Source organism: Myodes glareolus, chromosome 19 (assembly GCF_982192425.1).
Source record: "Myodes glareolus chromosome 19, mMyoGla1.1, whole genome shotgun sequence".
Taxonomy (NCBI): Eukaryota; Metazoa; Chordata; class Mammalia; order Rodentia; family Cricetidae; genus Myodes; species Myodes glareolus.
The window spans coordinates 16,776,363-16,791,272 of NC_142044.1; the positions used below are offsets into that span (position 1 = coordinate 16,776,363).

The window sequence follows — 14,910 nt, forward strand, 5'->3', positions numbered from 1 at the left end:
TCAGCTGTGGGAGAACTATTTCCATCACAAACATGCTGGTGGGTTGTTTGATGCCTTGTGCAATTCTGAAATCTACTAGGGTTTGCTTAGTACTAATCCCCACCCCACTCCCACGTAAAAAGATTATCATACTTTACAGCATCTCTGACAAAAAGCTTTTAGTTAGGACTGTCTACCTGGAGTCAATACTTTCTCTCATGCAGCAATATTTTAGAGACCAAGGGGGATCTGAGCATCTAAACTGAAAAAACAATTTGCACTGGTAAAATTAGACTAGGAACCCGTCTTAGTGTATGCCCAGTCCTCCACTGACACTATGTCCGATTGCTGACTGTGCTCCCATGACATCTGTGTCTGTCACTGCATGAAAGACTGGGGGACCCGTGGCAGTGGATGTCCGGAGCGAAGGGGGCAGCAGCTTGGAAACATTCACAACCAACACAATTTTGATTAAAGAAAGAACTCTGGTTTTTAATAGTTTTGATCATTAAAAAAGTTTAAACCTGCATAGCAATCATTTCAAAAATAATTATTTAATGTTCCATAATTAAACTGTACACAACCTAGTCGTGGGACACAGAAGCCAGTGAGGTGAATGGAGCCGTCTGGTGCAGTCCCAGGGGCCAGGATTCCAGCTGAGTTCTCATTGGCCTTTGTTACTCTTGTCATTGTGTTCATCTAAGGTTTGTTTTTTTTTTTTTTAATTTTTTTGATACTTGGCACAGTCTGGCTCCCTCGATGAACGGATCTGCACTGGGAAGAGAGAGCAGCTGGACTCAGTCCCATCTTCTTCCCCTCCCCCACGCAGTGGGATCCCTCAAAGCCGTTCAATGTCTCTGTATTTCTTCCTCAGAATGGAGACCTGGTCTTTAAAGAGGACCGGGTCTAGCCTCATCTGAGAGTGGATCAGCGGCATGTAGCCAAACCAGCTGGCAAACGTGTTCATGCAGCTCTGTCGCTGGGCAAAGTGGTCAGGGTCAGCCCAGCGGGAAGCCCGGGAAGTCTGTGGAGAGGAAGACAAACAAGGGAGCCCGTGAGAGAGGACACAGTGCGGTGCAGGCACCAGAGGCTGGATCTCCGTACAGACCAGCAGCAGAATGTGGGGCCTGGTTGCCACGCTTGTTCATCCGCAGAGCCGGCAGAAGGCACGACTCGGGCACACTGACTTACCTTTGACTGAAGTGGTCTTGAGATGTGGCAACTCCACCAATGTCCAAACATACCTAATCCTCTGAAGCTTTCTGAGCCGACTAATGCCCACATGAATGAATGATGGACCTTCACCAACGAACCCTCAACTACTATGGTCACTAAACAACACATTCCTTTTTTCCTCTGGAACTGGACGGTAGGCTCACAATGAACTCACTGTTTCTACGATAGTTTTCTGAATCCTTCCATAAAACTTCTTTAACCACAAACTTATTTTTATTGCATGTGTGAGACTATGTATCTAAGTACATGTGGGTGTGTGTATGGGTGCCCTTGGAAGCCAGAACACAGCATGAGATGCCGTGGAGATAGAGTGACACAAGGCTCTATCTAAGTCATCTGACATAGATGCCGGAACTGACCTCCTGTCCAAGGGAAGCAGTAGTCTCAATGGCGGAGACATCTCTCCAGCTCTCTAAATCCCGCTGTTAACATGGTTGATATGGAGACATGAATTGATCTAAGTCCCACTCTGGGTTCACTCCTATGCATCTAACTTTCAACCTTTCCTAAATTCCTGTCGAATGGCTTATTAAGAAGACGTAGGTCTAACTGAATAACAAAATGAAGCTCTCACACTGGACTCAGGGCTAGTGCTGTACCGCACACAAGAACCCACGCTCCCTTATAGACTTCTCGACTGAGATGACCCCTGAGGAATGAGAGGGTCTCAGATCCAGCGACACAACAGTGTCTATGCCTACAAAAGCATGACTGAACATGAAAATCCTAAAATTCTGCTCATAACCTAACAATTGTCTTTTCAATGCCACTAAACCCTTAAGATGATTGTTCTAAACAACAGGTGCACACTCAGAAAAAAGTTATTGAAGTTAAAAAAAAAATGGCTACCATCTTTTTAATTATGTTGCCCCTAAAGTTGGACACATATATTTAGACCACATAAGTGATTGGTACTGACTAAGAGAAAATCCCAAATGATGTGCTGAAAATTTAAAGGGAACAACTAAAGATTTGATTTGACAAGTAAGTTTCGTGAACAAAGAAAAAAGTTGTTCAATTATGGAATAAAACACATACATACACACACACACCATAAAAATAAATAAGCAACTGTTTAGTGTGTGTGTGTGTGTGTGTGTGTGTGCATGCGTGTGTATGTGTATTTAGAAACACACTTTAATGAAAAGTGCCTTCTAGAGAAAGAAGCACTCAGAGTCACTTTAGAATCACAAGTATCAACATGCTTGAAAACAACGTGGTAAATACAAATGTCAAGTTAGCTCTGAGCAGCGGGGTATGAAAACACGGCTTGTGAAGTGCTTCCAGGAAGCACTTCGGAGCCTCCCAGCAACAAGGTGGAGGGGCTCCCCAAGTCACAGCCGGTCCGGGGGAGCTGCAGTTATCGGCTGGAGGCTAGACAGAAGCAGGTTCTGGTTTCTAGCATCTATGCTGGGAGAAATCACCTTTGCCAGTCCCAGAAAGACAAAGAATTAAGATAACTGAGTTCCCGATAGAGGAGACAGTCTTTAAGGCAGTATTTCCCTACATGTGTGTTGCGATCCCTTTGGGGGGACGTCGCATGACCCCTTCACAGGGGCTGCCTAAGATCACTGGAAAACACAGATATTTACATAATGATTCCTAACAGTAGCAAATTACAGTTATAAAGCCGGAACAAATAACTTTCTGGCTGTGGGTTGCCACAATCCGGGGAATTGTATTAATGGGCCGCAGCATCAGGAAGGCTGAGCATCATTGTTCTAAAGTTAATGGCACTTGTGGCCATTGCGGATTGGTTCACTCACTCCAAAGGGCCAGTCCCAAGTCGGGCGAATGTGCACATATGCAAACGGAAAAACTGTCAAGAACTTTAACTCATTTTGATTGATTCCAATGCAACCAACAAATACTAAAAACAAAGCAAAACAAAACAAAAAAAAGTTTCCAGTCTAATAACAGCATCAGCTCAAACACAATGCTCATTTGTTCCAAAGACACAAACATTATAAAATCATGAGCATGGCAGAAAGAAGGGCTCGAATATACTACACTACCTGAGTACAGGGAAACAGACGGAGCATTCGGTTTAGAACTGTCTCTAAAATATGCTACTGGAGATGCGCACTAAGCACCACCAGGCAAATGTACGGAAAGGTCACAGAAGCCACGGCTAAGATGCCACATGCTAGCAGCAGTCCACCTTGGATGAGTGCACAGCTTCAGAGGGGTCTCAAGCCGTCTCGGAGCAAACAGTATGAACAGAACGTTACGACTCTGTGAGCTAGTGTGTTCTGCGACAAAACATCTGGGTTCGCAGTCGGCAATGCACGCTGCTTGGATTCCAAGTGTTTTGGTCTTAATGATTGGAAATTCTTGCAAATGCCCCTGCCTGTTATTTCAGTAGTTAAAGGAGGGCAGGTCTTTGCTCAGAAAGAAGGGGTATTTCTCCATAACCAGTACTTCTAATACTGTCGGGACGTGTGTGTTCTCAGTAAACACTGAAGGACAACCAATATAACTGAAAATCCTGCTAATACTGTTTTTTTTTTCTCCCTTGCTACACTGATTGAATTAGGAAAAACCCAGACAAGAAAGGTGCCATAAGAGCTTGCTAAAGTTCCCTTTGCAAAATTTAGATTTAAAGCCGGCGCCCATTACAAACCTCGAACCACTGAATTGACACAATCATGCTCGATTTTGGCGGAGGTGACATATGTTTTGTTTTGTTTATTTTTGAAGATATACTCTCCTGTGCTTTGAGCACTCTGTAGCTGGGGCTGGCCTAGAACCCTCATGTCCTAGAACTTCCGTCTCTGTCTCCCGCTGAGCTAACAGGCAGGAGCCACTATGCCCCGCGACATTCACATTGAGAATTGATTTGAATCGTGCTTGGTGCGCCATGATTTAGCCTGGTTAGAACTAATAACTGGATTTCAGCTTTTCATTTATTTTTAAAAGTCACACCTATTTTTTTTACTTATTTGTGTGTTAGGGGGGCATGGGGTGGAGTCCTGGAGCATGTACTTGCCACAGCGTGTGTATGGAGGTCAGAAGGATGTTGTGGGAGTTGGTTTTTTTTATCCCTCCCATAATGTAGGTTCACGGAGGGAACTCAGGTCTGCAGTCTTGGTGGGAATTACCTTTACCTGCTCTACCCCCACCTCTTCACCTACTTACTTATCCATCTATTTATTTATTTTATTTATTTATTTAGAGGCAGGGTCTTGCTTTGTAGCTCACATTCACTCTGTAGTCAAGAATGACTTCCGATCGTGTCCCCACCTCCCAAGTGCTGGGATTCTAAGTGTGGACTACCATATCCAGTTTATATGGTACTGGGTATGGAACTCGGCCTCCTTAGTCGAAGTAGGCACTCTACCACCTGTGTGCCAGCCCCAGCTACATGTCATTTATTACATGTAGCATTGGCTCTGCCAGAGAAGGCCTGACACTTGCAACTGGGGTATTGGAGAATCACAGTGGGTGAGAGACGAGGATTTCGTTCTCAGTTCTGTCTCCAACATCTTGGGGTACTTGGAGCAAAAAGTTCAATTGTCTAGTCCCAGTTTTTCTGCCTATAAATGGGGGGACTTGGGTGATTTTTCCATTAAGGTATCTCTATCAAGAAAGTTTATGACCCAAGAAGACATTGGGCTGTACTTTAACAACTGCATCAATTTCATGAAAAAGATTTTAACCATTTCATTTTAAAGATGAGCCATGAGAATTTCAGAAGGTGACCTGCCCAGAGCTTATATGTGCAGATTCTAGAACTAAAAATTGACAGAGTGACTTCTAGAATTTCACTATGATATTTGCTCAACTGAAGACCAATGGCCGGAAAGACTGTTAAGAGGGTTGCTTGCTATCCTGCAGGCATCCACAGTAAACTGATATAAATTCTTTGGAGACATTTAACTCTGCTGCGGACTGCATGTTACGTCTTTCCGGAAAACACTGGTGTCTGATCCAGCATATGATGATCAGTTAAGTGGGGGCATCTGGAGGAGTCTGGTTCAAGAAGGCAAACTCCTCAAGAATGGGTTGACACCAGAGAGGCTTCTACCACACGGGGACATGGCAAGCAGACAGCCACCTATAAATTTGGGTGTGGCTTCTCTAGGGGTATTAGGACTGCTGACACCTCAATTTTGGAATTCCCAGGTTTTACAAGATTGTAATAAATGTTTGTGACTTAAGCCTCAACTGTATGTAGTTTTGTTATACTAGCCCAAAGGGACTAGACAACTCTAAGACCATGTCACTGTCATGTCACACTACAGGCTACGTAAGAGCTTTATATTCTTAATTATCCAAGTGCCAATCACTCCTTCCTTCAGGGCTTTCAGATGCGGCTTATTTTTGTGTTCCTAGATAAAGTGGAGGAATACACAGCCATGTGGCCTTGGGAAGAAAGTTCTTCGGTCTTACCTGCCCCATCATTGTCTCCTTATACTGCTTCTTCTGGGTCACTTTGATTGGAGGCAATTTTGTCACAGCAGACACCAGGAAATTCATGAGAATGTCCTCACAGTTGGCCAGTTGGTCTACCATGTTCTTCAGGCTGGCTGGCAGGTAATGGGTGTACAGGTAGTGATAATATCTGTAAACGACAAGGGAAAGCCGTTTAGGGGAGACAGCATTACATGATGACAGGTAGACTTTAAATGCCGTCACTCTCTGAAACTCTGAGCATGTTACTGAATGCTATCCCTTCCACAGCACTCACTACAGGCCAAACCACATTCCCAAGCCCTTAACCAGAAATGCCTCATCTAACCTGAATAAGAAATCTATGAGGCAGATGTTATTATATTATGATCCTTATTTTACAGATGAGGAACCAAGGCACAGAGATCCACAGAGACGCAGATCTTGCTTGCCAATCAAAACCTCGTTATGAGGTGTGGCCAGCTGGAAAGGGAAGTTGAACGCTACAACACTGTAACGACAATGAAGACGGCCATCCTCGGGGCCAGTCTGGTGCCATTTCGAGTCACCATGGAAACACACCGCTGGGGGTGTGCCTACAAGAATATTTCCAGAAAGGCTGAAAACAGCGGGAAAGGGGCTCCTTGAATGTGGACAGCACTATCCACGGGCTGGGGATCAAGACTGAGCAAAGATAAGAACGTGCACTGAGCACCAGCATTCATCTCTCTCTGCCTCCTAACTAGAGATGCCTCCCGCTCCTGCGGCCGGGACCTCCTGCACCAGGATGCACTGTTCGCAAACTGTGAGCCAACACAAACTTGCTTTGTCAAGTGGCTTTTGCTGGGTGTTTTGCCACAGAAAAGTGATGGGGAGATCATTTACTTACAAATAGGACAGACAGAGTGCTTGAATGACTCAGATTCACTTATGTAAAGGTGGCAGGAAGAGGGGAAGCCCTGAGATCAAGATTTACTCAGCCCAATGTTCCAGACTTATCTCCGAGATGAGAAGAGCCTCGATCCTCTATTTTAAAATCTAAGGTAGGGTTGGAGCATTTTCCTCATTGGGATAATATACGAGGGATTTCCATTAATGATTCAGTGGGAAAGTGGAAAAGCTAATTCTAGGTTCACTCATCTGGCAATCTGACCTTACCTACTGGTTTTAAGGACCAAATTTAAATATTACCCATTTTATATCTCTGCCTATGACATAGCTGTTGGGTGTTGTAGCATACCCGGGGCAAGATTTCCATTTAAAAAGAGTTGCTCTATCTGTAGTATTCTCTCTGTTGATGGCACTCTATCCTTCTGGATCTCAAGTCAGAAAATTTGGTGGTCATTACATTCTGATTAGGTCACTATGCTGAATCAGCTTCAAAATATCCCTACTGTGTGGTCACTATTTATAGCATTGTTCAGTCCCTGGCTCCATATACATCTCAATATAAATCACCCCTTATATAAACATATATATATATGGCCAACTTCTTCCTAAAAGGTCTTCCTTCCTCTTTCACATTCTTACTGCCTATTCTCATTACATTATCCAGAGTGGGTACTAGGGACATAGCCCTGAAGTCTGCTCTGTTCAAGGCCATGCACCGACCTATTCACTAGAGGGAACATCAACTTCTATCTGGGCTTTTCAGGCTTCCTGAACCTGCTCACCTGCTGCACCTTGGCACCAATCACACACCTCTTCTCCATGTTTCTCCACTGTCTGCTCTGGGTGTTAATTTTTTGCTATTCTCAATGTTACCACAGCCTTGGTTAACATTCTCTTGCTTCTGCTTGTTTCTGGGCACGTCCCATCTCTGTAATGTAGACTACTCTCCAACATGCCCCATCTCTGTGATGGAGATCATCCTGACCATTCTCCATCCTGCCCCATCTCTGTGATGGAGATCACCCTGACCATTCTCCATCCTGCCCCATCTCTGTGATGGAGATCACCCTGACCATTCTCCATACTGCCTCATCTCTGTGATGGAGATCACCCTGACCACTCTCCATCCTGCCCCATCTCTGTGACGGAGATCACCCTGACCACTCTCCCACGTGCCCCATCTCTGTCACTCCTGCTACTTGATTCTTCATCAGTGTTGTTTTCTTGCTGTCTCTCATTTCCCCATAGTATCTATGTTTCTCTGCTCTTCAGATTATGAGCCCTGCAATGTCAGGGAATTTTTCTGTTTTACTCAACAGTGAACCGAAATCACATAGAACAGGATGCTTAGGTATCCATTCTTAATATCCAGCTACCCAACCTAGCTCTGAGTGTATCTTTATCCCTTGACTCAACTGAAAATGACACTCTGCCTTAACGTCTAGAGATACAGTAAGTCAAGAAGCTTCATAGCACACATCTGCTTCTTCAACAAAAATCAAGGATGGACACTGGCTAATTTTCATTAAAGTCATTAACTAAATCTGGCCTAAGTCCTATTAATGCAGTTGTCGGAAACGAATACAGTGCGTTTCCATGAGAACCCCCCGCTCCTCACTTGTGGTAAATAGCAGCTCCTGTCAACACCATGGAGTAGTCGTTCGTCCACTTGGATGTGTATCCCCACCGCTCCTTAGAGTTATCCCAGAAATGGCTGCGTGCAGGATACCCCACAATCCTCTCGGGAAAGCTCTGCCACACGGTGAAGGCAAAATCCACCTGCGAAGCAAAGTCAGAGCCAAACAAGCAATCAGCCCCGCGAACAAATGTCAACATCACCTCCCCCTGCTAATTCATAATGCGAGATCCCACGACTGTTTCAAAACATTAATTCCCCATATTCATCAGCAAATTAAACTGACTGCTTGACATTTTGCCCTGTAATTATACATTTTTTTTTAAAAAAGTCCTATGAAAGAAATTTAAGATTGGTATGGGGGTGGGGGAATTGCTGACTTGTCCCTTTAGAAATCCTAGTATGTTCATGCTAAAAAAAAAAAAAAAAAAAAGTGGCTGCTTTCCTCTCCCCAACCCCAAAGGCACACGTGACCATTGATTCACAGGAAGCGCAGCAGCATCTGTTTTGTAAATGAGAACAGATTCCCTGTGCACATCCAGGGACTGAAATACACCACGCATCATAACTAGCACAGAGCAAAGCCCAAGTGACTAAAATTGGAGCGTTTTCATTACGGAAAAGTTTTCATAAAGAGCATAACTTTCAACAGTCACTTAGAGAAGACATCACGAAGGGCATACAGCAGGTACGTCAGGTCTGAAGACACAAGATACTAGGTAAAACCAGCATGACAGCCACGGTGAAGTCACTGAGAAAAAGGGGGGACCGTGCAGGATGCTAGGTAAAACTATAATGGCAGCCACTGTGAAGTCACCGAGAAAAAGTAGGGACAAGGCTAAGTTAAAAACAAAAACAAAAAACCCCACAAGATTATTTTAAAGAAAAGCCAGGAGAGTGACTCCCTATTGTTCCTAGGAAGCCAAAGCAGGTACTTCTGAACCCAGTCTAAGCTAGCACCCAGAGCTATCAAGATATCTCTTTTAAAATCTGTAGGTTCCCTTAAGATCATCCACATTTAGGAAAAAAAAAAAGTAAATAATACGTTTGTGATCATGTAACGCTTATGGTATAAAGGTTTACACAGTAACTCAGATTGTCTTTACAACAACCCTGTGAGGTAGGTACTTAGATATTCTTCAGTTCATCAAAGTTTAAACTAAGATACATGGAGGACCAAGGAATTTGCTTGCACTAGTAAATGACAGGGCCCAGACTTGAACTCAGACACTCTCCTTTCACAACCAGTGTGTATCCTAGCCTCTCTTAGCTTCTATTGTCTGCCACACTGTTGGGAGCAAGTTATCTCAAACACATGCTACAATCAATTCACCTTGCAACCCCGGCCTATCTCTTCTTGGTAAGTAGTGAAAGAAATTTTAAATTCTACAAATATTTCAAGTCCTTGGCTGCGGTAATGGCTGGGGGACTGAATGCCAGTGGTATGTCCTGGTCCTGCCATCCAACATGGTCAAAATGACCCACTAAATATTCAAAATGGTCAAAGTGTGAAAATAATAGAATTTCATGAACTAATGAAGGTGACGATACAATATAATCACACAAAGAAGGGCCACCCAGTTACTGAAAAAAAAACTACCCAGGTTAGGTTCAGGTTTAAAGGCTAATGGGATGGGTCCCTCCTCACAATCAACAGTGTGGAAAACCAAGAACTAAAGCTTAGGGACACAGATTACTGGTCCAATGAACGGGATTGGAATCCTATCTCTGACCCTGAAAAGAAATAGGACATTCTGAACTGTTCTAGGGATCAGTGGGCTACTGTCTATTCAGAGGCTTTCCGGAAAAGAATAGAGACAAACCATTACCCCCTTCTTTAAGAACTAATCCAAATGGATCTGTCAATCACCTGGACAGGAAAACATGTCCCAGGAAATGGTCTCTTCCAGAAACCCTAAGTAGGATACGGCCTATGCAAGCATACAGGTCAGTACAAGGTTCCCTCTTGGCTACTGTCCACTCTCACTGTGAGAACATTTTTCTCGACAATGGTGTCTTTAGGCCTTTTCCACTCAGCCTTGAGAATGTCTCATGCTATCCTACAATAATCTCTGCTTCTCTTTGCATAATACTTTGCATCTCCTCTAAGAGAGAGAATAGAGAGAGAGAATAGATAGACAGATGATAGATAGATAGATAGATAGATAGATAGATAGATAGATAGATAGATAGATAAGTAAATTAATACAGACTTAACATGGCCTTTACCCCAAACCAAACCTTCCAGGAACTGGGAGGGAAGTGATAGAACAGGCATCACAAAACATTATTGTGAAAGTTAAGACATTTGGGGATAGAAAGTACTTGCCAGAAACCCGAGATCAGGTCATGATAACCTACACCATCCCCAGCGCTCAAAACTAATGGTGCCAACTGATGGGATGGTATATTCTGCAGCCTCCTGATAAAGAATCTACTTGACTGTCAGCACTCTTTGGGGTTTCCCATTATTCTTTGATAAGAGACACATGTGTTAGCAATTGGTATAGAACACAATGGGAGTGTTTTTGTTGCATGAATTTCTTACTCTCTCAGGGCTGTTTCAAGTTGTTTCAAAGGAACTCAAAAGTAAATTCTGATAAGACTGTGATTCTTCTGATAACACTGCTTTCATTCAGATCATTAACACATCAAAGAAGGCAAAGGTCAACGCAAGACCCCCTTCTCTTAAAAATCAACATCTGTTTTCTTTTGAGGTTTTGCAGCAGCTCATATAAATGTAAATAATGACAAACCAACTATATCTAATGCCCTTTAAAGGGCGCAGTTAAAAATCTACCCTTAGTGCTTCAGTGAGACATTTATTCAAGCTAAGAACTCTTGACCAGAGTGTGTGTGTGTGTGTGTGTGTGTGTGTGTGTGTGTGTGTCTGAGAGAGAGAGGGGGAGAAAGAGATAGAGAGAGAGAGAATACAATCCAATGGGACCAACATCTATTCACCTAAAAAAAAGAGACTAGGGAAAAGAGAGAGAGAGAGGAGAGAGAGAGAGAGGAGAGAGAGACAGAGAAAGAGAAAGAGTGAGAATCAAATCCAATGGAATCAGCATCTATTCACCTAAAAAAAGAGACTAGGGAAATTCTGCCCACAACCATTTTAGGCAATACAACCACTTCACTGATCAGCAGGCAAGAGCAAGCCAGACTGCCAGCCTCCTAAATTTACATATCATTTTCAACCCACGTTGACTTCTAATTACTTCACACAGAACACATGTTCCTCCCAGCATGCACTGAGTGGTGGGAACTGCTATCCTTTGAAAGGAAATTCTCCAGCACAAAGATGCATCACAGTGGTAGAAAGTTACACCAGCTTGGGTCACGGAAAAACAAAGTCTGGTGTGAGATCAATTGCCTTGTGCCCTGGGGAAGACATGAGATGAATCAGACTCCAGGTCATCGGAAGATGTCCGAGGTGTGTTCTGTGAATGTTTTAACTACTTGTTCAGCCATGGGGATGTACTACTTGTCCTGGGTCTACCCTCTGAAAGCCTGTGCCCATTCTTGCCCTGGGATGATGGAATACTAGTGTGATGGCTAACCTTGACCGTCATCGTGACTGGACTCAGAGGTGCCCAGGAAATTAGTAGAGCACACTGCTAGAGAGTGTTTTCAAAGAGGACTAACGAGAAGAGGGGAAGGCTTGGGGTGCATGTGGGATGTGAGAGCCAATGAGCTGGGATTAGGGTGGAAGCCAAGGGAGGAGAGGAAGTCAGCTGGTTCACAGATCCTCTGTCCCTCCCAGCTCCATGGCTGCCACGTGATCTTTGATCTGCCACATCTTTCCTGCCATGATACAGTGAAAGCCTCTGAAACCCTGCCCAACAAATCTTCCTTCCTTTAAGTGGTACGGTCCCAGTACTTTGTCATAGCCACGATATGCCAACTAGCACACCCAGAATGGCACAGCCTGCCCTCCTTTGCTGGCTAGAGAGTGGCAAGGTCAAACCAATGGTAGCCACCAGCAAAATTACAAAAACAAACAAGGGACGAAGGAGAAGGTAAGGTCTTTTTGAACAACGTGACAATAGCCACATCTTAGTGAGCACAGTCTGGGAGGACGACCTCCTCAGCAGAGCTCCCTCTCTCACGGGCTGGGCATTCTTATCCTTCCCGTGCTCTTTCAGAAATGAAGTAAGGGAGCTCTCTGCCCTGACCATGTTTTCATGTTTCAGGATAGGTTTTTTCCTATCCTTTACGGGGTCCAGCCATCCCACCCACACCTCCTGAGGTAACTGAAAGTGCTTTCCTTTGAGTCATCTGACTTGAATTCTGTTTGCTGCCAGGACTTTGATAGATACAAACTGGGATGACAGAACCCTGGCTTAGAGACCCAAAGAAAGAAATCTCTCAGGAAATACTCGGTGAATGAGTGTGCTCTTGGGATGCCAGCTCCCCTTTGCAGTAAGCTGCAGAAAAATGCGGGCTGGAGCGTCTCAAAGCTCACATTCCATTGCCTTCCCTTTGACTGCTCGTCCCATCTCCAGTCCAGTAGCCCATCCTCTTGCCAAAAGACGTGTGGCACAGAGGCTGGGTACTCAGCCTGTAACTGGCACAGTGCTCACCGCCAGCATCCAATCACTGAACAAGTACTTATAGAACCCAGGCTACGCAGAAGTGTCTGCTCCAGGTGAGACCCAGGACGCCTTGTTCTGGGGTATTTAGGCAGCTTTGAAAGCAATGTCTGATCAACTCTGGTAACAACTAGAAACAGTTATGGAATCTCAAGGAAGACACTGAGGTAGTCAGCCTATGACCAAGCCTGTTAGCAGCCTATTACTATAGCAAGTGTGCCTACTAGAACCAGACTGGGGTCCGAGACAGTGCATGCTGGTAAGTGCCAATTGCTAAAATAAAAGGAAATTAATTATAAAATAAAAAAATGAAATGAAAGGTGAGTTAGCTAAGCCTCTGTGCCTTTAAGTAGCCACCATTAATAATGTGGTCCTGATAGTCTATACTTTCATATAGCTGTCTTTGATCTCATATATGGCTTAAAGCTTCAGAGATCAATACCCATTCCAGTCACAGAGATTTCTACCATCTGTCTTCCCTCTCCTTTGTCTTTCTCCATATACTTTCTCTGTGCAATCTTATTTTTTTTTGGCATAAATACTTGAACATTCAAAAGAGACAAGGTCTCTATCTCAGCCTCCAAATGAAACTGCCTGTTCCTCCCCTCCCCTCCCCTCTCTCCCTCTCTCTCTCCCCCCAGTGTGTGTGCACGTGTGTGTGCAGTGTGTGTGCATGTGCGGGGGCAAGGAGCACACTAGAGAAGATGGAAAAATGACCTTTAGAACCCAGAAGTGTGCCATACAGAGACTGCCTACTGGGCACAGTCATCACTGTCACTGGGGAAGCGTGGGACATTTGGCTGCGGACCACAGGGTTTCAGGACAGTGCGGAACAGCTCTTCCATCCCATGGTTCCTATACACCTGCCCACAGCAATGCTACTTAAAAACTCAAGGAGATGGAAGACGGGAGGGGAGAGGAACAGCCATGCCAATGAGGACCTAATTAAAAGAGAAAACAAAGGAGAAAGTGCCCTCATCAGGGTGCCAGGTGGTGGCAAGGTGCTAACAGGAACTGGGTTAATTAAAACCAGTTCTTTAGGAAGTTTTGGAAAATGTTTTTAACGCCCACCAAGATATGGGGGAGAACGGCGCTGGCACCACAGGGTTGACAGTCCCTACCTGGAGAGGCCCTGCCTGCCCCCAAGGTACGGCTCGGCTCTTACCTCGGTAGTCGAGAGCACAGTGTCCTCATCAAGGCTGAGCACAGCGTCTGTGATGATGTTGTCATAGGGCAGAAACCGGCTGCTCATAACCTGGAGAGTAAGAGAGGTGGGGAGAGAGGTTAGGGACAAGGAGAAGTGCTAGTTAGAGTCTTACCGTCAGGTATATCCCGCCAGCCATATCATCCTGAAGACGGCTCCACGACCGTGCCATCTGCCACAGTGGAAGTCTTCCATCTCCCACCAGCAAAGATTAATCTGGGCAGCGATTATTGAACACCTACAGGTACCACACTGGTCACAGCAAGGACCAAAACAAATGTGATTCATGGTCTGCCCTCAGGAACCCACAGTCTGTAGAAATGAAGGGCTAGATGACCGGCTTTCACCCAGAAGGAAAAGTACCAGACAGGAGGGCAGCGCAGACAGCTACCTTCATGAGCAGGTGAAGGCTTTACGGGGTGAATGATTTAAGCAGGACTGACCGGGTGGGAATCTGCCAGACAGGGACAGAAATAAGGCAGTAGAGATAGGGATTCAGCAAGCACAAGGGGCCCCCAAAGATGACCAGTATCCCAAGAGCAACAAAGAGCGGAGAACAAGACATGATTCCATCCTGGTACACATCCCTGGGAGGTCAGACCATTGTAGATTTGCAAACATTTACAGTATTGACTTTATATCTATTTTAGCACAAATCATAGAGAATGCAAGCACACATTTATTTTTGCTATGCCAGTGGAAGGCATTAAGAATGAGAAAGAGCCAGGCGATGGTGGAGCATTTCTGTGAGTTCAAGGCCAGCCTGAGCGCTAGTTCCAGTATCCAAAGCTACACAGAAAAACTCTGTCTTGAAAAACCAAAGAGAGAGAGAGAGAGAGAGAGAGAGAGAGAGAGAGAGAGAGAGAGAGAGAGAAATGAATTGATTTAAATTTTTAAAAATTAGCATGTGTGGTGCAAAGTTATGGAAGCTACAAGAGAGGTACATGAATACTGTAATGGTATATTATATGTATTTTGAT

At 44.5% G+C, this 14,910-nt stretch overlaps 1 protein-coding gene across 1 annotated transcript in view; it reads right to left on the reverse strand.

The window, feature by feature from the left end:
• Nucleotides 1-444: 444 nt before the first annotated feature.
• Nucleotides 445-14,910, reverse strand: part of Ext1 (exostosin glycosyltransferase 1) — a 272,026-nt gene continuing 257,560 nt past the window's right edge. The window contains exons 8-11 of the mRNA XM_048457107.3: nt 13,892-13,981; nt 8,117-8,277; nt 5,608-5,779; nt 445-1,003 (exon numbers count right to left, since the gene is read on the reverse strand). Coding sequence (XP_048313064.1) covers nt 818-1,003; nt 5,608-5,779; nt 8,117-8,277; nt 13,892-13,981 — 609 coding nt within the window. The 3' untranslated portion in view covers nt 445-817. The remainder of the gene's footprint in view (nt 1,004-5,607; nt 5,780-8,116; nt 8,278-13,891; nt 13,982-14,910) is intronic.